Source organism: Chamaea fasciata, unplaced genomic scaffold (assembly GCF_029207755.1).
Source record: "Chamaea fasciata isolate MVZ Bird 193981 ecotype frontalis unplaced genomic scaffold, bChaFas1.0.hap1 SCAF_1, whole genome shotgun sequence".
Classification (NCBI taxonomy): Eukaryota; Metazoa; Chordata; class Aves; order Passeriformes; family Sylviidae; genus Chamaea; species Chamaea fasciata.
Genome location: NW_027094086.1, coordinates 82,637,509 through 82,664,177, shown reverse-complemented (window position 1 = coordinate 82,664,177; position 26,669 = coordinate 82,637,509). Strand labels below are relative to the sequence as shown.

General features: G+C 39.5%; 1 protein-coding gene across 7 annotated transcripts in view; it reads left to right on the top strand.

Annotated features, from left to right (window-relative positions):
- The window catches only part of PIGN (phosphatidylinositol glycan anchor biosynthesis class N), a 99,183-nt gene extending 73,599 nt beyond the window's left edge, over nt 1–25,584 (top strand). For 4 of the 7 annotated variants that reach the window (XM_066186665.1, XM_066186672.1, XM_066186658.1 and 1 more), the window contains exons 21-29: nt 2,971–3,073; nt 5,421–5,523; nt 7,645–7,731; nt 10,484–10,539; nt 11,059–11,134; nt 12,414–12,487; nt 15,344–15,386; nt 17,065–17,117; nt 25,245–25,584. In XM_066186665.1, coding sequence (XP_066042762.1) covers nt 2,971–3,073; nt 5,421–5,523; nt 7,645–7,731; nt 10,484–10,539; nt 11,059–11,134; nt 12,414–12,487; nt 15,344–15,386; nt 17,065–17,117; nt 25,245–25,368 — 719 coding nt within the window. In that variant the 3' untranslated portion in view covers nt 25,369–25,584. The other 3 variants (XM_066186701.1, XM_066186691.1, XM_066186678.1) reach the window with 3 other exon arrangements.
- Nucleotides 25,585–26,669: the final 1,085 nt, after the last annotated feature.

Below are 26,669 nucleotides of genomic sequence, written 5' to 3'. Positions count from 1 at the left end.
GATGATAGTGTATGTTTGATATCTGTTAGTATCTAATTATTAAAGAATAAAGCAACTTGCAAGTCTATGAATTTTTTACCACTCAAAAATCTTAGCATGCTGAAACAGAGCAAATGGAATTCTTACTGGAATTCTGGAATGCAGTGAAGCAATACCTTTCGTATTTCAGCTATAAAATAATTTTTATAGGACTCCATTAGAAAGTGTTAAGCATTGTTTATCCCTGAGTGGTCAGAAATGTGAGATTTGTTTTAGAGCTTAACATATCCCATAAAAAGTTTGATAGCAGCTTTTTGCTACAAGTCAAGATCAGGAATTTAAACATAGCTTAATTAAAGAACTGTGGCCTGTGTTACCTACTTGGTGGTTGTCTTGTACATTCCTGTACTGCTGACATTGTTTTAACTTAAGCAGATCTTGTCAGTTTTAGCAATCCTGCTTCTGTTTGAGCAAATGGATTCAAGATTACGTTCAGTGTGTCTGTGAGCAATGTTTTCTTAGTAATGTATTTTTCTTTGGAGCATTTTCCTTTCCATCATGCTCCCCTAACTCTTTGTAGCCTGCTAAGCTAAATGGGGATCTCTGTGTGGATGAATTTCTTGCAGTTGTAAAGTCAATGAAATCGATGAAGTCCTGCTTGGCTTACTGTAGCAGGAATTGAGTGTAAAGGTTATATTTCTCTCCTGTGTAAGGATGAAAGAGAAACATTTTTCATTTAAGAGATGATTCAGGCAGCCAAAGTGGTTTAGAGTTATGAGGGAAAAAGCATAATAGAAATTCTTTGTTGTGGGTGATGATAAAAATAAAGCTAACAGTAAAGTAAACTGTAGGTACTCAAAATGTCTACTTGCTGTCACAGTAGTATTGAATATTTTAGCCAAGTCTTGCAGACTGGAAGTAATCATTCTAAGTGAATATGATATACAAGATAGAAGCTTTGTGTACTTGCTGAAGTGGCTTTCCATAATTAAACACAGAAATAAGCAGGTGAAACACTAAGGCATCCAGCATGTCCTCGGTACTCCTCTTGGAGAGAAATGCCTTGTCATTACCATAACCACAACTAGCACCTGCCTTGCTGCCAGTGTGTACCACAAATGGGATACCATAAGAACTAAACCACCAAACTCTACTGTAGCTTGTCCAAGGTTGGTGAGATTACAGGTCGTCCAACTCCTCTTAGTCTTTTTGTTTAATTGTGGAAGAATGGCATTGTTACTGAACTCTCATTTTGCATCTCTGTGTATTTATAGAACTAGAAACACACAGTTATCAGTATTTGTTCATAATAATACTGATCTATTATTGTGTCAGGATAATAATACTTCTGAGGTTTTCTAGGGAATTTTTGCCCCCTTCTCACTTATTTATCCTGATTAATATGAAGCCTGTTAAAATTTTAACTTCGGTTTTTGTTTTTTGAGGACGACTGGTGTTTGAGGAGCCAGGCAAATGAATTAGTGATGGCTGTGTTCCTACAGGCCTGTGTCCAAGTGGCTCTAGCTGTAACACTGTGTGGTTTATACAACATACGTAACTGCAAACATGGAGGCAAAACCAGGAGGTGGAACATTAATGCTACTGCTTCCCGTGTTCTTTGGAACCATCTTAATATTAGCAGATATTTCAAAATGAATGTATATTACATCTTAAAATTTTCATCTCTGGAAATTTATCATAGCAACTTGCCAAATTTTTAAGAATTTGGTGTCACAGCTGTGTACAGGGGTCAAATACAGATGTTTGTGTGGGTCAGCCAGAAACCTACAGGTTTTTTTATGATTAATATCTGATGTATCAGTCAGAGATGGAAGAGAGACTAATCACCTACTAGCCACTCATCTGTTCTCATCTATGATTGCACTGAGTGATACACATCTCATATGTTCAGTGTCATTCACAGAGTCCAGTTGCCATGCTGAATTGGTTTCCAACTGTTCTGACTTGCAGTGAGGTCCCTGGAGTTCCTCCTTGAATTGGGCCTTCTTGGAGTCCCTTGAAGTCACTTATTCTGTAATTGTAGCACTGTCCAAGGCTGAAAGCCAGGAAATAAAACATACTGACCCATAGGAATTAGAAACCTCCTCATCTCTCTTTCATTGATATGTTTACTATAAATACAAGTGTATACAATTATGATAATCACAAGCGAGTACTTCCCATATCTTATAGTTTTGTGTTCCTTAGTGATTATTAATTTTGATTTGCTGTTGATGCAACCTTTGAGTGATTCAGTAATATGGAGTTACTATACTGCAGTGAAGAATCACATGAATGTTATTTGTCAGCATACTTCTTTATAAACATGTAATTTTCATGTTAAAAAAATTTAGTTTAAAGAATAAGTCACAGCAATGCTTGTCCTTCTTCCTTTCCCTACTTCAAACATTGGCCATCTTTCCTGTTTTTCTTCCTCTTTACTCACTTTTGCAGTAGCCCAGTTCCTAATCTAATTACAAAGGATAGAAGGCTGGGCTGTATGGGGCTCTGAGCAACCTGGTCCCCCATGGCAGGGGGTTTGGAACTAGATGATCTTTAAGGTCCCTTCCAACCCAAGCCTTTCTATGGTTCTAATCCAGTGGTGTAGTGGCTTTGACTGCAGTCTTTGAGCTGCCAGGGGTCCTCAGGGCAGTTGTAAGTGGTTTTCAGAGTAGTATTAGACAGTCAAGTGTGACTGGGTTTTAGGGTAGTGCTTCTGCATCATCTTAAAGTCTTATTAACATCAGTTCATGAGAAATTATAAAGGGTGTGACTTGGACAGGGAATACAGAACTGAAATTACTTTCGATGAATGTGAAGCATTCCAAATATTGTATTGTCTTTAATAAAAGTAACTTCTGAAAATAGAGGGTTGTGTATGATCTGTATTGAATTTCTGTACATAAAATGTCAAGATTTGAGGAATGTTATCTTGTTTCCGAGGATGAAATGTTTTGCATGTTGTGACTGATGGATCTTCTCTTATTGCAGTTTCTTCCCCAGTGTTGCTGCTACTGAGCCCCACGTTTCTCTTTGAAAGACTGTTCAGCATATTGCTCTCCCTGATGTCCACCTACTTGCTCCTCAGCACAGGGTACTTCAGTCTTACTCCATTAGAGTTGGGTTTACATATGAAAATCCAGGACTATATGGGAAACTGCTTCATCTCATGCACATTTCTGTTAAAGGTGTAATGTGCTTCGAGCATTTATCTCCTTGTTTAGTTGACTAAATAAAATTTCAGGGGAACCTTCATGTTCTTCCTTGTACTATAAACACAGTTTGTTGACATTCCTTTCAACTAGACAAGGCAGTGGCTGGAAGGGTGTGTGTTCAAACAGTCTTGCACCAAAATAAGAAAGTCTGGTTTAGTTTATGCCTTTTGTTGTTTTGATGTGTGCTTTTCTGCTGGCAAACAAAAGGAAATAACATCTCTCCCTGCTGGTCAGCACCAGTGTCTAGTTATGGTTTATATGATGTGTGCCAGGAAACAGGTAGTCCTAAAATGAGGGGAAAATTGTCTTCTGAGAGATTATTGTGGAAGTAATTTTTTTTTTTCAAAGGGATGTTTTTTCCCATAAAGAGTAGACCTTGCTTCTTTCTGGATAAGAGTCAATTCCTCTGATGTTTTAAATGAAGAAAACACTGTGTCAGCCAACCCTTTCTTTTTTTCTCAGACTTGGTAGCTCTTAAGAGCATAATTAATGGGGAGTATAGGAACTGTTCTTTCCGCCTCCCCTCCCACTTATCCTCTGGATTTAATTACACTGGAAAATTAAGTGGAATAAAGCATCTTGAGGCAGACATTTTGCAATAGCTGCCTCCTGTGGATACTCTCATTTTAGTTGAAGCATCTTTTTTTCTTTTTTACAGTCTTCTGCCTCCCCTTCCTCCCACTTCCCCATTAAGATTTTGATCCTAATGTTACTCCTGACTGCACACACATTCTTACAACTCAGCCTTCTTAGCCTGTGCTGGCTACTGGATAAAGTGTGAATATTGTTCTCTCTGAGGCTGGCAGTCTCTTTGTATTTTGGCCCTGCACCAGGCCACATAAATGCTGACAGCTTTGCTGTCTTCCTACAATGTCCAAATAGATGAAAGAAATTTTGCAACGATTCTTAAAAAAGAAAACAAAACCCAAGGCCCTGGTGCCAAAAGTGTCCTGTGTTTCTCTCCTCAGTGCACTCTTCTATCATGTACTGCTAACCCAGCACATTGCCTGGGTAATTGCAGCACCTCTCTAGGGGTAGTTAAGTGGAAATACTGAACCCAGCTGAAGAGCATGGTTGCTTACAACCACTTGTCACTGACTCTGTTGAAGACATTTAATCTGTAGGCAAGTGTAGACCATTATAAGGGCTCTAGTGGTTCTGTTACTGACAGCATAGCTGTTTCATCTTCATGTTTAGCTGCCTGTCCTTCTGGTAATTAAAGTGGAAATGTTTATGCAAAATTTTTTTGCTCCAGTTTGAAACGGCTTTGTAGCCCAACAGAAACAATACCAAGATTGGCTGCAATGATTTCCTTAATTTTTAGACAAATATTAAGGAAAAATGTCCTTTCTAAGAAGGAAAAAATAAAAAGAAAGGCATTTGCAGTCTTGTCAGTATCATTATTACAGTCAGTATCACTGTTATAATTTTATCCTGAAAGAAAAAAGCCTGGGAGGTACCGTGAAGTGCAACTGGAGAAACTAAATGTTATCCAGTTTCAGTCTACACCCTTATGTTTTCTGGGGGTATTAATTTCTCACATAAATACCCTCATACTTTGGAATTTGAGTGCTGTAAGAGCCAGAAGCACTCCTCAGAGATTGGGGGTGTAGCTAGAGCAGCTTAGTGGCCATGGTTAGTGTGTGACTTGATGCCTCTATTGTGAAGGGTTGGAATACAGTGAAGAAAAGAACATTTCACTGAAATGTAATGCTCCTTTCATTATACAGATGTCTCTTTCCTTAGAACCAAACTGAGATCACCATAATAAGTTTGTGATTACGTCCTAAAGAGACACAATCTTCAGCTGCTGCTTAAGTTGAACTGTAACCCCTCAGTTCCAAGTCACTCTCATTGAAAAATATTCCATTTTGCAGAAAATTAATGTCAAATATGGGTTTTTGTCATGTTTCTTTTAACTTTATTCTAGTTTTGTTAAAATTTAAAAAGGCACTCATCCAGCATTGTGGCAGCCATTGAACAAAAAATGCAAGACATGACAAAGCTGAAGCAAGTTCTGTTTCGCCTACTTTTGCCATTTAACTGCTTTATGGCTTTAAAATTCAACCAACTGTGGGTATTTGGAAATGGGGAAAGAAGGGGGAGAATGCCACTAGGTCTTGGTAAATCCTTTGTGTGAAGAAAAAAGAAAAGAAACATGTCAGCATTTGATGTTATTTAGTTGTGAGGGACTGCACTTACTGTTATTATTACATTAATTTTCAGATATGAAGCTCTCTTTCCACTGGCACTGTTTGGTTTGATGTTTGTGTGGATAAATATGGAACAAGAAGCACTGCAGCACTATGGTCTTTCACTCAAGCCAAAGGTAACAGCTCTTGATAGATATAGCAATTTGATTAATAGGCTTTTCTTTTCTTTTCTTTTTTTTTTTTGAGCATGTAATAAATATTCTGAGTGGTTTTCAGAGAGCAACACTTCCGTTTCTTTTCAGTTTGGGAAGCCAGTATTAGCTGTTTCATGAACTAGGAATATGACCTTGTAAGATTTGTAATTCACTTTATTGACGATATTGCACATCAGAGCCATTTCTAGGAATGCAGGAAGACAGCCTGACTTAGTAGGACACAGTGGTATGGTCTGTAGGCTACAGAGCTGTCTCTGTCACGTATAGTGATAATTTGGCATAAGGTGCAGTAACTCTTCAAAGTAAGTACAATGTCACTGTCTTTTTTTTTTGGTCTGATTGCTGATTCACGAGTGAGAGACTGAAAAGAAATTATTCGATTTCTCAAAAGACCCATAAGAAATATTAGAAAGCTTAATTTGACTTTGTCTTCTGTTCAAGGATGGACGCTTACTTCTGTTTAAAGTGTCAAGGAGCTGGAGACCAACTTGGAGTTAGCACCTTCTCAGATTTGCCTGGAGGAGAAAAGAGAATTTTGTAATCAATGCAACTTCTTCCACCTTAAGATTTAGTGTATTGTCAACAATTTGCAGAGGCCATGCTGCTCACACTGCAACTTAGCTCTTAGGTTAGGTGTTGGTTGGACAAACTGGGGCTGTGCCACTGTTTTGGTTAGATCTAAAGTGCTGGTTACAGTGGTTTGGGTCCTTGGAGCCACAGCTCTCCCTGGCTTCTCCCAGATGAGCCCCCTTGCCTACACATGCATGGGAGTGGTCAGAGACAGTTGAAGAGAAGTTGGTACACATCTTTCCTTCCTTCTGCAGCTCATAATAATTAGGGAAAAGCCCTGGAGGTTGAAACCTGAGCCAAGACCATCATCAGAGTGAACCATAGAGACACATACTGTGGTTTTGTGGTGCTCCTACAAGGAAGGCAGTTTCAAAACCTGAGAGAGCAGGTTTTACCAATTCAAGGCTAAAAACCAGAAATAAACCCAGGAATCAACTTTCTGTTTATGCTACCTTTACTTATTATAATTTGTGTAATTGTGTTTTGTAGCATCTTAAGAGATAGAGATGGAATCTGAATATCAAAATTACAATTAGTGTGATGCCACGATTGCGACTGAAGGTGTTTAGCATCTGTGGGGGATGTATTTTCTCTTCCACTCCAGAGCCCACTCTGTCTTTTGCATCTTGTTACAAGGCATCTGTGATGCTTGCCTGTCTGGTGTTCTCTTTGTTGTAAAATAAAATTGTATTAAAGTAGTATTAAACAGTGATGAATGCTTTACTGATCAAATGCAAATTCAAAGAACATAGGCTATAATTGTGTTTTAAGTTGTCATTCACTGTATGTCAACATTCACTTGAAACTTTTGGGTTCAAGTGAAAGGAACAATGATGCTTACCCCTGCTTCCTGCTTTTACATTAGAAAATATTATCCCTAGAATGCCTGTTAATATATGCTGCAAAGTATTAGAGAAAGCAGCTTAATTCTCTGATGATGAGAGATTATTTTAAATTAAAATGTTATCAGTCTTGAATGTCTATTACTTGGTTTTTTTCTTTTTCCCAGTGTAAAGGAGTTCACTGACTTAAATTCCTTGAAGGTAATTTCTCTTCAAGTCAAATGATAATGTGCTGAGGACTGAGTAAAGGAGATGGGGAGAGCATTTTACTACTTTCACTCACAAATAAGTCAAATGAGGATAATTGCAGTCTTATTTCTGAGGATCTTTATCCATATGCTCATGTGAGCAGTGGAAGTGTAGGAGGAATATTTCTGATGAAAAAAGATGATTATAAGTCTAAGGCATTGAAGTTCATTTTCAGTGTAGATAACAGCGGAAGCTTCACTGTTCATTTGATCATCTCACTTGTACAGTCTTTCTGGCAGATTCATTAATTCATTAAAGTATAATGAAAACATGAGAAATGTTTGCAGTCCTTATTATAATACTCTAATAACTGGTGATAGGGAAATAGGTTTCTTTCTCATTCAGTTCAGTAAAAATACAGTGGTTCTGTCAAAGTCTATTGGTTGATATTTGGTGTTGATTCCTTTTGCTGTCTTTCTAGCTTGCTGTTTTCAACTTCACCTGTGCTATGGATATAACACAGTTTCGACAGCTCCACCTGGATGATGTCCGGAGGTCCTTCTTCTTTGTATCCTTTGGCTGGTTGCTGCATTCCAGAGCAAAAAAAAAAGGGTTTGGTTCAAAAGGACCTGCAGTCAAAATTTGTAGCCTGGCACTCACTGAGAACAGAAGCTGGTAAAGATGATTTAACTCATATCGCTCAAAAGGCAATGGTCATGTACATAGTGCATTTTATCAAGTACTTAAAATGCGCTGCTTTAGAATCTGGCTCCTTGCCCACTTATGACCATTGCAGCTGAGGTAAATTTTCTTCAGAGGAGTTCTGTTTTCAGTTTGGCTTTGTTTGATTACATTTTGGCTGAGGTAAATTTATATTTTGCTGTAAATTACAGTTACATTTTTACTTGCTCACCTTCACAAATCAGTTGAAATAGGTCATATTAAAATTATTCTTGTTTTTAGAGCATGGCAGTGTGTTAGAAAGCAGATGTTAGGTAGCAGGCAGATAAAACAAGAGGGAAAGTTCCTGCAGGCTTGTAGTGAAACACGTTTCCAGAATCTGGCCTAGAATTCTTTATATCACAAGTGATTTCTGCTCTTAGAAATTATGTGGTCTTAGGAGGGAAGAGCTGTTTGTTCACTAACATAGCAGTTAGTTTGCATTCATGTGACTGATACTGCAGCTGTTTTGGTTTTTTTAATACTGTACATTGATAACATTTTTCATTGTGGGACTGCAATTAAGTGAGAGCTATTTGGCAGCAAGAATGATGAATGGGTAAGTAGGAGAGTGAGTGAGCGAGTCTAGGACATAGAGGGATTTCGTGCAGGTGAGTTACTGTATCTGGGAAAGAAGTTGTCCCAATACTGCTTCCTACAGAAACAGGCTCTATAGTTTGTCAGATAACGAGATTTGAGAGAGTGGGTCACAGTCACAGAGTCCACACTTTTGGAATTTGGAACTGTATTGTTCGACATTGGGAACCTGCAGCAGAGAAAGTGTAACAGATACCAATTTAAGAAGGCAGATTAATGCTAAGAAAGAAGGCAAAATGATTTGCCAGGTCTTTGATGTTTGTCTTTGCTTCAGTATACCTAAAAAGAGCTGAGACACCTTGCAGTAAATGCATCAATTTCATTTGCTATTTTAACAAAAAATATGTTAACTTTAGTAAAGCTGCTGCTGTCTGTCAGTTGCTAAATACTAGTTTAAAAAAAAAATCAACTAATCCAACTGTATTTTTTAAAGCTCCAGCATAGTACTTCCTTAACACTGGAATGTAACTGTGCTGGTTTTAGCTGGAGTTAATTTTCTTCATAGTAGCTAGTGTGAGGCTAAGTTTTGCATTTCTGATGACAACAGTGTTGATAATATAATGCTTGCACAGAGTCAAGGCCTTTTCTGCTCCTCACACTGCCCCACAAGTGAGCGCTACTTTAATCTAAAACACTTGAATTTGTTTTGCTCAGCTCCTGAAAGAATAACCAATTTGCAGATCTCCTTTGCCTGCTCAAAACATGTTGTGACTTTTTTTTTTTTGATTTAGATTCTGTTTAATGTTTAGAAACAGTGGTATTAGAGGAGGAACCTTTTCTGCCAGAGCAGTCATACTGCAACTACAACCCTGTGAATTGTGTGTCTTAAGGTTGTCCCAAGGCTCCTGTATCTGGCCCAATAGCTGGCACCTGCTAAGAAATCACAGAGCCTGGTCTTTGAGGAAAAGATTCAAATTGCTCATGCTTAGCACTTTGATTAGACCTATGTATTACTGGTACTACTGGTTTGTTTTATTGCAGACCTGTTCTTATAAATCTCAACTGGCAGAACTGTGCTAGGCTGCTAGACTGCTCTATTACTAAACTCGAAATTATGTGAGGCTCTTGGGAAGCCTGATTCCTTCAGTTATGCTGACCTAATCCTTCCAAAATATTGCATGCAGAATCCCAGTGATTCTACTCAACAGTTGGTAACAAATTGTTTATGGAGAGACTTAAATGATCCAGTGCAGGAGCTGTAAGAGCAGCAAAAGGACCAGAGGGAGCTCTGGCAACTGCAGCCCATCCTCACTGACTTATGACCCTCTGCCTTATGCAAAATAAGTTAAAAAACCATTCTTCAGCTGAAGCCATGTGAGCTATAATGGGCTACATTGAGCTCAGGAGCAAGAAAATTACCTTTCATGGGCTTATGTTGCAGCAAGTGTTGTATCTAGATGGAAAAGGTAGGGTTTATTGAAATACTTGAAGCTGTACAGATACTCTTGGAGTCATCCTCCCTCAAGTGAGGGAAAAAAAATGGGAGTCCCATACTGCCATGGGTGGACTCAGCATATTCTTTGGACAAAAACTCCATAGTAAGGACAACATAGAAGCCTTTTTAAAGAGTCAGCTACCTCTTCCATGGTCAATTCCTCAATCAAGCCATCTCTTGGTGTGCAGAACACATGCATGTGTCATTCCTTTCTGCAAAAGCAGGAGTTTGAAATGCATAGCTGGGTTTGTGGTCCAGGCATGTTCCTACCTTGGTAGGCAGGGACCCAAAAAGCCGGGTGTGGCTTTCTTACTGGGGCCTCAAGACAGGCTCTAAAAACCTTACCTAGGCAGTATGTGTGTTTTAAAATTGATATCGTTATGTGTGAAATCTAGGTGGAACTAGAAAATACTTCAGATTTCCTAATGTACTGTAAACCTGTTGCAGTGGATCAGTTTCTTGTGGTTTCATGATGGATTTTGAAAGTAAATTGGAATGAATAAGGATAAATGCTGGTTTTATTTAATTGTAGGCATTTCTGTAGTGTATTTTCCTTAAATATATCTAGGTTTTCTTCATAGTGACAGCCTTTTTTGGCACTGGAAACATAGCTTCTATTAACAGGTAAATTTTATTAATTTATTTGAGACACAGAGTACAAAAAATTCTTCCTGCAGTTGATGTACTAAACATAAATTTAGTTAGGAAAATTAGGGCAGCAGAATCAAAGCAGTAATCAGTAGAAGCACCACAATTTATTTTGTTTCTGCTCTCTGTAACATCTTCCCCAATAGCCTGAGCTTGTTGGTTGTGAGGTTGTTTCAGTTCCATTAGATGTTATCAACAGGATGAGCAGAGAGAGCTTGGTTGCCCACCAACAGCATGGCACCTTGAAAAATGCAATCAGAGAAAAATTGTAGAGAAAGACAGGTGAGGTTGGCAGTCCCTCCTGATTTAATATTTCATCAAGAGAAGATAAAATTGGAAGCCTTGTTTAAAAATGTATATACAACCCAATGTGTTACAGGGTAATTCAAGGCTGGGTTTGTTTGGTTTTTTTTTTTTTTTTTTTTTTTTTTTTTTTTTTTTTTTGTGGAAAACACCATTTCTAAGAGATGTAATGTCTTTTTCATGTTTCTCTAGTTTTGATCCTGCTTCTGTCTATTGCTTCTTGACTGTGTTCAGTCCCTTCATGATGGGAGGCTTGCTTTTACTGAAGGTTAGTAATCTTACCTTGGTGAAATTTTCTCAAAGAACGGTGAAATAAATAATGTATCACATACATGGCTGTTATTTTGCAGTTCACAAAAACATAGATATGCATTTGAGCTTCATTAGGCTTCTTAACCACATGTGAAGCTTTCAACCTTTGTAGTGTTTCTAGAGAGATCATTCTCTTTTCCAAAAGAGAAGATGAAGTGTGTGGAAGTGTAATTTAACAGTATTAGGTCAGTTTATTGCATTAAAATGGAAATCTCAAATGTTGAAAATACTTTAATAATTTTTATAAAGTTATAAGCTTTTCCTGTAGTAGAATATCAACAGAAACATTCAGGATGTATATAATTAGCTCTATCTATGTTACATTAAGTAGAGGCATTGAATGTTCTACTGATTAGGCTATCATTTTACTGTGGCTATTATTGTCTATATTTTTAATAGTCTGCCAGAGATTGGATTGTACTCCTGGTTTGTAAGCAAGGTGTGGTAGCTCTTTTCTAGTATTTGAATAAAGGATCTGCCAGAGGGGTGAAAAGGAATACTGAATTTATGGGTTATTACTAAAATAAGCAGTGTTTCCTACCTCTCCTTTTCTGCTGCTTCTGTCCCAGAGAAAGCAGACTGAAGCTACAGGTAACACTGCATGTTGTCCCACAGGACACAGATCAATAGTGCAAACCTTCTGGATGTGAGCAGTCCGGTTTTATACACTGCTTACATAAGGATTACAAATCAACTTTGGAAAGAGAAAAGGCAGCATTCATGTTTTCTAGTTTGTTTTGTTCTTAATTTACTGAACCATTTGCATTTGCTTGACTTGGCTCTGGAGGGGCAGTGTGACCCTTGCCTTATTGAATGCCTTTTCTATTCAAGCTTTTTTTGTGGTGGTGATGAGATTGTCCTTTTACACTTGAAACTCTGCAGCCTGTCATGTGAGATGTTGGGTCTGAATAGTTCTGTCTTCTAGCCTTGTTTGAAGTATTTATCACTAGTGATAAAAAGGATTAATGAACTGAGGATATGTTTTAATTATGCTTTTCCATACTATCTCATGGCTTATTTCACTGCACTTCAGCTATGACCATGGGAGGGGGTTTTTATTAAATAACTGAAATTGCTTCCTGCAAAATTATTTTCTACCCTGTCTAGCCAATATTTTATTTTGTAACATAACCATTCCATGATAAATTCAAAAACAGGAAGATGTTTCCACAACCTGCCCAAGTTCTTTTTGTAAATATGACTATAAGCCAAAATGTAGCTTGTGTTTTGAACAGGTTGCAATCCCATTTATTCTGGTATCATGTGCTTTTGAAGCTGTTCAAGTCACAACGCAGCTGTCTTCTAAGAGGTATGTTACATACTGTATTTCTGAATTAGTAAGGGTTTCAAATCTATTTTGCAAGAATTCAGAATTTTCAAATCTCAGCATAAATTAAAAAAAAAAAACTCTATTAAATTTCACTGTTGCTTTTATTTGTTATTAGGGCTTGGAGTTTTGTTCAGTAACTTCTGCAAGCTCAGGGTTTTTTTCCTTAGTGATAAATGAGTATAAATTGAAGTGTTGGCCTTGTCTGAAATAATCAGATATTTAATATTCTTCATTGGCAACACACAGAAGGACCCTTTTTCCTCCATAATGTTAAAAAATAGCAGAATTTAAAGTCTGATTTTTACTTTATACTGTATCTCTGCCTATAGCATAATATTTTTTTAAATAGCCCATTTGTAATGTAACCAATTTATAGCTTTGTAGCACTGACCTCACCACAAATAGCATTTAAAAAAAAAAGGCCTTGCATTGTAGTTCAGTGCTTCCCAGATGTGTTCAGTATTACATATTTTTTTGCAGTAGGACCAGATGGCTGCCAGTCCTTTCCCTATCTCTAAGGACTTTTCAGAGATTGAACTATGGGTGCCCAGCCTCATGGAGTGCTGTATCCAGACTTGAAATATCCTCATGCTTTCCTTGTCTCAAGACTTGTATTTTGTTAGCCCTGCTCACCCCATTCAGCAGACCCAGTGCACATGACTGAATCCCCCACTGATGGTGTGATACTATAGATGGTGCTGTGATGGAGGGGGGCCCTGTCAGCTATGGAGTGTTGTGTGGGCTTGACCAAAAGTCCTGCCTGTGTGTGGCAGGAGGACTTCAGGGACTTTCTCCTGTGCACCGCTCAGCTGAGCGTGAGGAAGCTGCCCTCGCTTGTTGCGATGCCCTCTGCTTTCCTGTTTCCTTTCATCCTGCCTGGCCCTGCCTGTTGGCTCCTTCTACAACATCACCTGCTACCAAAGAGACATGGGGCAGCCCAAAATTTGACTCCCTGTTGGAACAGCAGCACGATGCTCCCCACCCCTTTTCCCTGCTCTGCCTTAGCTGTGTGCACACTTTGCCTGCCTCATCCTTAGACCCCCAAGGAAGGGTGTTCATCCTCATCCCTGAGGCTTGTACAAGGGCAGGGCTGCATTGATGACCTGGGGTTGCTCAGATGACCAGCTAGTGTTTTCCAGTTCTAGGGCTCAAGTGTCACAGAGGTCAGCATTTCCCAATTTGTGAATGCTTGCCTTGGCAGCAGTGGTGAATATTGCAAGCTTTTATGGAATGTGCATCTGAGTGTGTGAGAGGGGAAATGATACTGCCTTCATTAACCAGGGGACACATATTTTTGTGCCACTTCATGAGGCTGTGGCTGTAACTCTGTCTGGTGTTTGTGCCAGCTTCATTTAGCTGTGCTCAGGTAACAAATGCAGTGATACTGCCACAGCATCCACCAGGGAACAAGGCAGAAACCACAAGGTGTACCCAGGATCCCTGGAGAGGTTGTGGTCTGATTGTCAGTGCATCCTGAAGTCTGTGCTGCACATCTTACTGCTTTTGTTGTCCCTGCTAGATAAATTAAGCCATCATTGGGAACAATCTTGTCTTTGCAGTGTGTAAACATGCCCTGAAATTAGTCATGTCCTTCTCTTGTGAAAGGCTGCCTGCAGTTCCGAAGGGCAGAGAGTGGATTCTTGTGATTTGGACAAGTTGCTCCTTAACTCCCTGTTTACAGATTAAAGCCTTTTTTTTTTCTTCTTTTTTTTTTTTTTTTCCTTCATTTTTTAGTGGGGAATATTCTGTCCTAATATGTTCCTGGAGCTTGCCTATGAGAAAACAGCCCTCTAGCTGAGTGCCTCCTAAGCATTATGATTGCATCATCCTATCTATCTGAGCCATAGGTTAGCAGAGAGAAGCCTTTCCCTGTGTCTGAGATACAGTTGGTTTGTTGCATCCTGATTTACTAATGAAGCACAACTGATGTAGGCAATAACAGAAAGTTCCTCATTTGGAGGCATTGGTATGGGTATCCCCCCAGTACATGCTCATGCAATGCTGCAGCAGGACATTTTTGCAAAAAAACCATTTGTAGTTTTATGATGGTAGTACTGATAAATTAGCTGTATTCTAGTAAAAGGCTTTTGTTAATGGGTCAGCTGTTTGCAACATTACTTCAGTGTCATTAACTTAGAAACCAGTTTTAACCAGTTACAGCAATTGCTTTCATGTAATTTAGGATTTACATAGTTTGACGAAAAGAAGATTAGGTTAATGGGGGGGAAAAATAGCTCTGCCTCCTCCCTTCTGGTGCCTTTTACTAGCCTAAGCCTAATTTTCCAGACTACCTGTAGAGAGGCCCATGCTTTAGAAACATGCCACCAAAATGCTAGGTGTTCCCAGAGCAGGTTATGGACATCCAGAAATTTGGAAGGGGACAAGCACCTCCTTTAGCAGCCTCTGACCCAGCAGAGTGGTTGTCAGCAGGGTGGGACTGATCAGCTCAGGTATCAGCCAAACATCTTCGCTCACTCTTGAGTCCATCATGAAGCTCCTAAATCAGCTTTATTTGGTCTAACCAGCACACAGCACTCTGCATCAGGAATGAGCAAGTGCTGTTTGTAAGGTTCTTTTGTTCTCTAAAAAATGACTCAGGTTTCTCCATTGCAAAATTGAAGCTCTATTAATGTGAAATTATAAATGCCAGATGTCCTAGTCATGTATTTTAATTGTTTTCTAGTAGATTGAAATGTTCCTGAGTGTTTGAAAGGCAAATGCAAGAGAACCTACCTTAGTTTAATTTCTTTCTGTGTGTTTTAATAAGCTCTTTTAATAGCTGTGGCCATAAAGAAAGGTCAATGGTCTGACTTTGCTGGGTTTTTTTCTTTGCAGCCTTTTCCTCATTGTTCTTGTGATTTCAGACATTATGGCTTTGGTAAGTTGTTGTTGCACATTCTCTTCAAATAAGATCAAGAAGCAGAGTTCTCCTAATTCCATCAAGAGAGATCTGAATTTGTTTCAGACTTCAAAGTTTTTCTAACTAGGGCAGAGAATTGGATTGAAATCCTAGCATAACTTAGAGATAAAACTCTTCCAATCACTGCTTTTCAAATTTCATGTAATTAATGCTTCTGAAGAGGCAATGTTCTCATAATAATAAGAGACAAAAATGAAGCAATGAGTTAATATTTTGAGTTCCTCATGTGCTTTATGATCAAATTCCTTGGAAAAATTAAACAAGAATATCGGTGTTAGCTGTGTGCAGGGTTTAGTTAATTGTTCAGGAATTCTGAACCTTTTGCCTACCGCATCTTCTCTTGAAAAAGAGAGGAAAAAGAGAAATGCTTTACCCACCATCTCTATTAGACTTGTCAGAATACAAGAGATCAGCAACATCCAAAAAGACACTTTGTGCCCTTTGTAATGAGCTGTCAGGAAATGCTGTCTTCAGAAAGACTGCATCCACAAACCAAGCTAGCCAAAACAACCCAAAGCTGAACAATCCCCCGACACAGTTCTTGCAGATTAAAAATATGTCTTCATGGCCCATTCCAGCTGTCTTCAAATCAACAAGCAGTGCCACTGGTAAATAGAAACCTTTTCAGTCAGCAGGTAGAGCTGGTGTTGTCACTTTATACATGCTGGTTTTGTTTTGTCCCTTGGAGTAAGCATTCCTGATCTTATTTCCTAGTACAGTGTGATCTGTAAATATTTGTAAAAAACCAAACAATTGCTAATTTGTCTGTAGAGTGACAAAAGGAGAAGGTACAGTTGTGTCAAGTTTCAAATAAGTCTGTGTGACTAACCTGCTTTTGGGTAACTTTCACAGGAAAAGAAATAGTATACCAATGAACCAGATTCATAGCATTTCACTAATAAAATGAGTATAAGTAAACAAAAGAAGACTTCAAGTATTTACTGGTGTGTAGTAAGCCTCAGTATATCCAGGTCCTATATAATGTATTCTCCTGTTTTGGTTTAAGTATTTTGGAACAATTAGCAGGTATATGCTTGGTGTACAAAAAAAAATCACCAGAGGTTTGTAGTAGATATGTAGAAACTCTGTCAAGAAAAGAGAAAGTAGGAACTAAATAACTAAATCAAGGAAAAAGAAAGTAGCAGGACAAAAAGTAGTCTTGAATCAATGGGATTGAATATGGGGAATTCACTAATAGATAAGTACTATCTTCTCCCAACATTGTTCCTACTTTACAGGTGGAGAACTGCCAGAGTTACCCAAAGACATTTGGGCATGAAATTCCATGAAAACTTTTAGGCATTCTGCATTATTTGACATGTTGTTATTTTCAACAATAAGATGGCTTGAGTTTTCTTACTGAAAAAGTTCTGATATTTCTCTGTTTTTTGCAAGCCAAGCTAGATAGAACTTAGTCCATCTCTTGATGTTTTTGTTTGATACTATGTTAAATCTATTTCTGGTTCCTAGACTATTCTTTACTGTGGTCCAAATGATCATTCTTGGGAAGTTCTTGTCCTTATTAAGTGTGAAGAATTAGAAATTTAGAGTAAGCAGCCAGAAAAAATTGAGGTTTCGTTTTCTGTTTCAAATTGTGCAGTGTTGATGTACTAATCAAAGTTGTTTTATTTCCTAGCATTTTTTCTTTTTGGTTAAAGATTATGGAAGCTGGCTGGATATTGGCACAAGGTACAGTACCTTTTTTGCTTCCATTGCATGTTTAAAGCTTCATGGGTTCATACTATTGTTTATCTACTCATAACTCTTGTCATTTTTTTCCAATTACTCTGCTTAATTAAATGCTTTGGGGATGTTCCACATACTTTAAACACATGTGCACACATATGTATACATATCCCAAGCTCAAACTTGTGTCTTAAAATCTGTGCCAGAGCAACACAGAATAAGCAATAAATCCAGCGTGGCAAGAAATACAGTTACTAGGATTTGTTTGAAGAGTAATTACACAAAGAAGTATTTTAATTGATAGTTACATTTTAATTAGTTGTAATCACTGTTAAAATAGCAATTTATTGAAGTTGTTAATTATCTTGTATCTAATTAAGCCTCCATGTACAGTTCACTGTGAATTAGTGAACCTTGTGTAAATATGTTGGTGGCTACCAAGGCCCATGCCACTTATTCTTTCCCTAGCTGGGGAAGAGTTTAGCATTTAAACATAGCAATCACATCTAAAATGAGAGAATTTGTTTTGCATATGGGTCATATTATCCTCAAATACAAGGAATACACATTTCAGATTTACCTTCCCCGAGTTGTAGAAATAGATAAATGCTGTAATAGGCTTAGAAGGGAATGCGTCGTTACTAATCCAGCCAATCTGGTCACTTGACACTGTTACTTAAACAGAAGCTGAATAGTGACCCATTGTTAATATTGTGTTTAGTCTACATATACTCTGTGCTTTTCTTTTGTAAACCCTGAGTTCCCAGCAGCATGTGGACACACGTGTGCACACATGTTCTGCCTGTTTTCTTTGGAGGTCCCAATTCCTGCTCATTGTTACCTTTTGAAGGTTCCAAGTGGGCAGAGGTACACTTAGATCAAACAGTGAAAATGTCCCTTTAACATCACACTTCCTTGCTATGGTCAGTTTATGGTAAGTCAGAGTGCTTCATCCTTTGGTTTGAATTCCTCTGCATATTAAAGCCTTCAGAAAATGTCTGTTCTGTTGGGCAAGAAGCTTTTTAATTGAGAGTTAGCAAAAGCATAAATTGTTACAAATACCCAAAAACTTCCTCTCTGATACATGGTCTTCATAGCTAGGGCTTTACAACAGTAATGCATTGCTGTATCTATTTCAGGTGGAAGATTGCCTTATTCTGAGGAGTTTAGGAGAGCTCATTATGTACCACTGTAATTCTGCCTCTGTGTGTGTGTTTTGATCACTGAAGAAAGCACTGAAAAAGGCCTTTTGAAAGAGTAATTTCTGATTAATTTTTAACATGGAAATGGATAATGTTCAGGCAGCCTCTGTCATTACTTCACTATTGAGTACTTGACTCCACCACCTATGTTGTTTTATTATAGTCTCTTTATATAGTTTTATTTGTAGGTGTGTATATGCACATAAGAAAAATAATTAGGTTGCATAAGAAAGGAAGTGAAGCCATAGGTGCAGAGCTAAGTGGTCCTTCTTTTATCTAGCATGGGCATCATTTTGGCACCAGAACTTTCTCCTCTGCGCAGATTTCTAATGTGTGATCCTCAGGCCTGGCAAAACTAGCAGGCAACAGCAGAAGATTTTTTTTTTTGTTTGTTTGTTCCTGAAAGGGAAGAGGAGCTTCAAGGGGTTTTGGGTGGTTCCCAAAACCAGTGGGAGTGAGATACTGACATAACTCTTTCCTGTCTTCCTGTTGCAAGCACAGGGACAGCTCTGTGGCATTCTCATTGCAGCGTTATCTGTTGCTGCTTTGACAGCAAGGTCTGAAAATATCCTGTCTCAGTTGACATTTTCCATGTTGCCAAAACTTTCCTGAGAACAGGAGCAGTCTTAGGGACAGCTGCTCTTATATTTTTCTTTTTTTCTTGTCACACTGATAGGAGGTGTTTTGTGTGTGTGTGTGTGAGCAAAAATATCTGGATTTGTGTTATGTTGGTAGTCACCACATCAGTGAAATCAGAGGTGGAAAAGCAGCAGATTAATTGCCTGGTGGAGATTCATTTCTCTAAAGCCTCTCAGAGTCCAGTGGTGTATGTGCCACATTTGTAAAGCTTTGATGTATGTCTCCTTACTCATCCTGTTTGGTGGTGATGGGCTTTCCATGGATTTTCTAATTACTGCAGTTCAAAAGTTCTGTATGTTCTCTCTCTTACTAAGAATATGCAAGTTGAGTAGGAGACCCATTAGGCAATATTTGGTTTTTCCAATAGCCAAGTTTCATGTAGATGAGCTGGCTTTAAATCCCTTGCAATAAAAAGACCTTCACTGCTTTTTCACCTTGATGTTTTCTTTCCTAGTGGATCTCATTGTTTGGAAGTAAGATTTGTTTACTGAACTGACAATTTTCTATTTTAAAAAATTTCACCCCCAATTCCTGGCTTTTGCATCCTTTTCTACTGTGCCTTAACCATATGACATGACATTTTACCATGCCTCACATTTGCCTTAACAACTTAATATCTTTGTTCTCACAGTGAAATTCACCCTATCACGTAAGTATTGTCTTTGAATGGAAACAGATTTCTACCTCTTCCACTCTTCCAGTTCATTAATGAAATACTGAGCAACAACAGATCCAACATACAGTCCTGTATTACCATATTCAGCAAATTATCAATGCACCATTGATTCCCTCCTCTCAATAAATTATCAATTACCATAAATATTTATGGCTTCTTAGAAAGTTTTAAAGCCCCTTTTCTTAATGGTCATACCAAAATCAATGTAAACTTGTCTTTCAGAGAGTTCTTTTCATTGTTTTGATATAATAATTGGATAATAATCTTGCAGTAAATGCAGAACTCCAAGCAGCAGCTTACACACACTTCTAAGGTCTGCTAACTTTGCCCTCTACCTATATACCTTGAGGTAATCTGAATTGCATCATATGCCCCAGAAGAACACCCCATTAAATTTCTTTAAAATAATAATGTCATTTTCTTTGTGTTTTTGATGTATCACTGTGTAATGCATGATCATGAGAAGTTTGTTCTGACAGATCCTTTTATTTTTGAATAACAACCAAATGGAATAGCTAGGTTTTTAGCGTCTTTGTCACTAAAATAATTTCTCTGCAGCTTAAAAGGTGTGTTTATCTATCTCTATCTGTAGATGTCCAGAAAGAGAGCGAAATAGCCTTTAAAGCCTACTATATCTTTACAGTATATGCACTTTGTAAATAGTTTTATAAGCTGATAATAAAGATAAACCTTAAAGGTTCTTTATGTGGCTATTATATAGCTTTATACAGACACATACTGTACCATTCCTTCTTTTTATAGCTGCTGGAAGATAAAGATACGATCTTAACTGTTCTTCTGCAGTTTCAAAGGTCAGGGGACATAAATAAAGCACAAAACTGGTTTTTTTTTAGGTTTTAGGAATAACAGAATCGATTTCAGGTTTGGGGTGCTGGGGCTTCTAGGTCAAACCATTAAAACAAAAGTTTTGTTATTTGTTTTTGGTGAAACTGAGGAGAGAGGGTGTGACATCCTGGCTGGAGAAGCAGGAAACTTAAAATTCAGAGTCTGAATCTAGGGTCTCAGTGTGTGCTTGGGAACAGTTCAAGGAGCATGTCATGTAGAAATAATGTCTCCGGACTCTTCTGGAGAGTGCTCGTCCAAGTCCTTGCACAAGTTGTTTTTGTTTTACTTATTTTGTTTCTAGTTTTTTTTAATTGCTATGGTGACTTACTCCATCTTCTTGTCTTTCCAGCTTCTAATCAGGTCTGTCATCTTAGGAATTAACATGTCTTGGGAGAAAGCCAAGTTTTGGAGCAAGATTGATTCCTACCACTTACTCCCCTCATTTTTTAATATCTTAGATTCTTCTTGTCTTCTTTTTTTCTCACCAATATACACTGTCACAAAGCCAGGAGGTGGTAGTACCTTATATGTTCTCCTTGTGGTTCCTTGCCACTGAAACAGGTGTTTTGCTCCCTGATAAAAAAATTTTCCTACCACCAACTTTGCCTGTTGACATTGATCCAAACGTGGGACACTCACCTTTCCACTGAGCAGCACTGCCTTACTGTAGATCATCCATGATGCCCCACACCTGCTACCTCTGCCATCTCATGCTTTATAAGCACTGCCCCACTGTGCCCATTATGCTATTCTCTTGTAACTGTTTAACTGCCCTTCTTCCTCCACATGGATGTAATTTGTCTGGAGCCTAGAATCTCACTCATCCTTCTCATTAGCTCAGGTTTGACTTCTGATGCAGAAAGCTTGTTTTGAGAATTACGTCCTTCACTGTAACTACAGAACCAGTCAAGGGTGCAGGTTCTGAATTGTATAGGGATCAAGATTTGACACTGCTGTTGTGGCATATCCCTATAAGAGTCTTGTTTTCTTTGTTTAAATACAGCATTACCCCAGCCTAAGAAGTAATTTACCAGGCAGAGCTGCCCGCAGGCAGTGCAGTACCAGTTGCTTGGAACCTCAGAGATGCTGGCTGTTTGTAATTACGTGACACGTAGATTGAAATTGTTTTTATTGTGCTCTATGACATTATATATATACATTTGAACTTCTGATACTGTATTAAAGGAGCATAACTATGCAGACTTTTGTAGTATAGCAAGGGAGGAGTGTGTGCAACATTGTCTTCTGTACAAAAGTATAGAGGATCCAGTCCCTCAGCTGACAGGTGGTTAAACAGAGTTTGTAAGAAACCTTTTTGCTTTGAGAAAGCCCTTCCCTACACCCCACCAAATCACTGATCACTTCTGAAAGAGCTCCATTTGGGGGGTGCACAGGAACTCAGATGCCTATCCGAAGCCCGTGCATGGGGTGGATGGTCTTGGGGTATCTATGGGAATAAAGGCAAGGTGTTCATTTGACTTGTGATTTTCAGATTTCTCATTCAAGCTTTCTTTGAAAGTTACAAGAAAAGTGATGTATGGTGCTTACATGAAAAACTAGAATTCTGGTGCCAGTGGGAAGGAAAGCTGAGGTGTTACTGGTAAGGCAGGAGACACTAAATGTCCAGCTCTTTACCAGAGTGGCTGTTCCCTTTAAGTGCCAGCAAAAGCACTGCCTGTGCTGAATCTTATCTACCTGTGGTGAATGTACAGTCCCCAAGGGCACATTACGCCATGAAGATAACTGCAGCAAGAGTTTGAGTTTCATCTGTCAATGTGTCCTTTCCCATGGAGAACTGAAGCCAAAGTTATAACACACCCAGGTGGTCTTGCAAGGGCAGCTCTTGAGGGAGTTTATCTTTGTTGTTGTTAAATGTGCTGTGAACTGTGAAGTCCAAAGTGCACTGCCCAGGTGAGAGTAGGCTTTGTGCCTGACTTCACGCTCTCCCTGTGTCTTCTTACACCTTCCCCACAAAACAGGACAGGGGCTTGACTCTTGTAGATGTACTGCTCTGCTGCTCATTATGCTCATTGAGGTCTGAGCCCTTTTATGATGGTGGGTTTTTCTAATTGATTTCTTAAAACTATGTATTTTGAGCAGGGTATTTGTGAGATGTTTTAGTCAGACTCAACTGAAACAGAAAAATCTTACAGCATGCATCAAGTCAGTGTTCATGTTCTCCATGTTTGGTGCTTTGGTTGCTGGCATCCTGGCTGTGGAAAAACTTTTTGGATTACTTTTATTCTCTCACACTGGTTAGTGGCCCAGCTTTGTTTAAAGCTGGTGCTTCTCCACTTCACAGGGCTAAATTGTGCTAGGCTAGTGCCAGAGTTGTCACAGTCTCAGGGTTGTGAGGATTGATAGTGTCGGCATTATGAGCTTTACTGCTCTTCTGTGGCTAAACTCTCAAACTGAATGAGTCCTCTGGCAGAAATTCCAGGTCATTAAGCCAGCAAGCGTTCCTTGCAATCCTTTTTTGTGACTAAACTCAGACTTCATCAAGTCTAAAGTTACTCTCTTTGTCCTAAAGAGCCATCTACTTTGGAATAATAGGTGTGGGTGCGTTAGGAGGTCTGGGTACCTCTCATTTAAGAGTGTTAGTTTCTTCAGTAGTCCCAGGAGAAACAAAAGCTGCACTGGATGCATAATGGACATGGGTGCAGCAGTGTTCCATCTGCAGCTCTAACCTGAAATGTCACTGGTTTTGGAAGATTTCTGGTTTCTAAATTACTAGTGGTTTACATTAACTGTACCCAATTCAGATCTTACGCAATCGCACAATGATTGAGATGGGAAAGGACCACTGGAGGTCACCTAATCCAAACTCTGTGGTCAAGCAGGGTCCCCCAGAACACATTACTCAGTACTGTGCCCAGATGACTTTTCTCCAAGGAAGGAGACTCCACAGCCTCTCTGGGCAGACTGCTCTGATGCTCAGTCACCTGCACAGGAAAGAAGTTCTTCCTCATGTTTAGATGGAACTTCCTCTGCTTCAGTTTGTGCCCATTGCCTCTTGTCCTGTTGCTTGGCCACCACCAAGAAGAGCCTGCATCCATCCTCTTGACACCCTCCCTTGAGATACTTATAGACATCGAAGAGGTTGCTTCTCACTTGTTTGTTCTCAAGACTGACAGGCTCAGCTCTCTCAGCCTTCCCTTGTAAGAGAGATGCTCCAGTCTCCCAGTCCCTTGATCATCTTTCTAGCCCTCTGCTGGAGCTGCTCCAGGAGCTCCCTGTCTCTCTTGCACCAAGGAGCCCGGAACTGGACACAGCACCCCAAATGTGGCCTCACCAGGGCCAAGCAGAGGGGAAGGATCACCTCCTCAACCTGCTGGCAACAATGCTCTTCCTAATGCACCCTAATGCACCTTTGGCCTTCTCTGCCACAAGGACACACTGCTGCTCATGAGCAGCTTGTTGTCCACCAGGACCCCCAGGTCCTTCTCTGCAGAGCTGCTCTACAGCAGGTCAGCCCCCAGCCTGTCCTGGTGCTTGGGGTTGTTCTTCCCCACGTGCAGGACCTTGCATTTGCCTTTGTTGAATCTCAGGCAGTTCTTCTCTGCCCATCTCTCCAACCTGTTGGGGTCCCTCTGAAGGACTGCATGGCTCTCTGGGTTATCAGCCACTCCTCCCAGCTTTGTGCCATCAGTCAAATTGCTGAGAAGGCCTCTGCACATGTGGATGTCAGGTTTGACTGATTGGTCTGTAATGCAATTCTCCTACATGAAAGGAAAGTCTGCCTTCCTCCAGATTTCCTCCCTGGTCTCCTGGGTCAGGGATTCTTGAGAGCTGTCCTTGGCAGTGAAGGCTGAAATAAAGAATGTGTTCAGTATCTCAGCCATTTCTGCAGCCTCTGTCATAAGGGTCCCTGCTCCATTCTGTAGCAGGCCAACATTTTCCGTAGTTTTCCTTGTGTTATTGGTGTCTTGGAAGAAGCCCTTCTTGTTATTCTTGACACTCTTAGCCAGATTTAATTCCAAATGGGCCTTGAACCCATTGAATACAGAATGCTGAATGTCCTAGATAGAATCTTAGTCTGACCCTAAATAGCCCATCTGTAACACTAGTGAACCTCGGGCAACAGAATTTGAGCAAGTGGAGAACAAGCTCACTGCTTGTTAGCCTTTTAATCATTAGTGGCTTCAGGGCATCCTAACCCAGAAGCTGCATTTTCATGTTGCGTTTATTAGCGGCCACTCTTGAATTCATCTCTTTAATCTCTTTGCATGTGCTACCACAACAGAGAATTGTACAGATTTTGTCAATGTTCAGTGAAAAAGTAATTTTTTTTTCTTCTTAAAGCTATTTGTCACTAGAATAGTGTTTTCTGTAGAAAGTTGCACTTCATCTGACATAAATATCTGAGTTGTCTTACAACCAAGGAATGTCTGCCTGACGGCAAGTTCTCTCTAGATTGTGTTATAGTTGACGGCAAATGAAAGTTTTGCAATTGTTTCACTCACATACACTGAATTGCCCATTTGAATGAAGAGTACACCTGGTACCTCTTACTCATTTGGTATATGCTCAGTTGTGTTTTCTGTTGTCTCCACCATTTTATTTTGTCAGAGACTTGGGTTTTTACATGACAGTGCTTCTTATAATACTTGTCTTCTAAGAGCAGTGTATATAAAATTCCATCTTAGGTGAACAATTAGGCCTACTTAAAATGAAAAAAAAACCAGAGGGTTGTTTATGATGTGATTTTTTTTCTTTACTCTGTAAATTTGTATTTTTCTCTCAATTTTATTTATCTCTTCCTTGCAGCATCAGCCACTATGTGCTGGTGATGTCACTGACCATATTTATGATGGTGATGAATGGACTGGCCCAGCTGTTAACTACACAGAGACTTGGACTTCTCAGAAGGACTAAGCACCATTCCACGTGATAGAGCATCCTCAGGCTTCCTCTGAACCAACCTCCAACTCTGGAAAGTAAATAAGGGTTAAGGGACTAGAGTGCCAAAATCCCATCCAGTGATCAGAGTGCTCTGCTGATACAGATTAAATGCTGTCACATGACTGAAATTTGCATTTGAGGGTTGCCATTTAGATACCAATGGGAATATGGAAATAAAAAAGCTTCTGTTTATTCTTCAAGCGTACATGTGTTCCTGAAAATGAAAACGTCAACAAAATTCTTTTTAAAATGCAACTGTCTTTTGGATTGGATTTTTGGGGAGGTGGGTTTTTTTTTGTTGTTACAACTTGGCTGCCAGCTGTTTGTTCACACATACCCTCATTAGGAGTCTGCAAAGTTCTAGCTTCATTTCGTGTCTTGCATAAGCACCTCCCAGACCAAGGCATGAATGAAATCAGTCTGGGCAGGTCACTGGTTTGTGTGTAACTGCTGTGGCACACGCCATGGAATATCTCTGAAACAGGCTGTGCTTTTTGCAAGCTGTGTCAGTGTGCCTGTGAGAATATGCTGAGGCAGGTTAAGGCTGGTGTGCTGTGAGGCTGTTGCTGTAAGACATCTTTCAGCTCATCCTGCTGTGAATTGTTGCTGCTGACTGTGCTCTCCTGCTGCCTCCTGAGCTTGGGCAGGCTGAGCAGTATGACACTCAGGTAGCTGATCCAAATGAAAAGGAACTTGGTTAAATAGCAGTCAAATTCCCTGGGCCAGCTCATGAGAGGGTGGGCAGGAAGGTTAGGGCTGATTGTTTCCATAGCAGCCCAGAGTTAAATCAGCATAAAGAGGTCATGAAACTGCAGCAGAAAGTGATACCATGTGGAGGCTTTTTGTTTGTTCGTTTCCTTGGGTTTTTTTTCACTTGCGTTCTGCTCCTGATTACAAGCATCAGTAATGGCTGCACAATGAACCTAATGCAGATTCTCTGTATACTGATTACAAGTAAGAAGCAAGGAAAAGAAAAAATGTTGTTTATTCTGGCCCATTCTGTGATGGCATCACTAAAAATTGTGCCATGTAATGTCCCTGTATCACACTCCCAACTAGCAGCCAGGCCTTTCTATCTGGGAGCTGATAGGTATGGTGCTGGCAGCCAAGGCTAGACATGCATCATGAGGGCTTCTCCAATGCTCTTTCCAGCCATCTGGCATTTGGCCATGGTCACATGTCTGTTAAATGCTCTGAAAACTAGTCATCCCTCTGCAGGAAGTTTGGCTGGCAAAAACTGGTCACAAACCTCCATCTGCTTGTTGGGTACTAGAAAAAAATGGCATCATG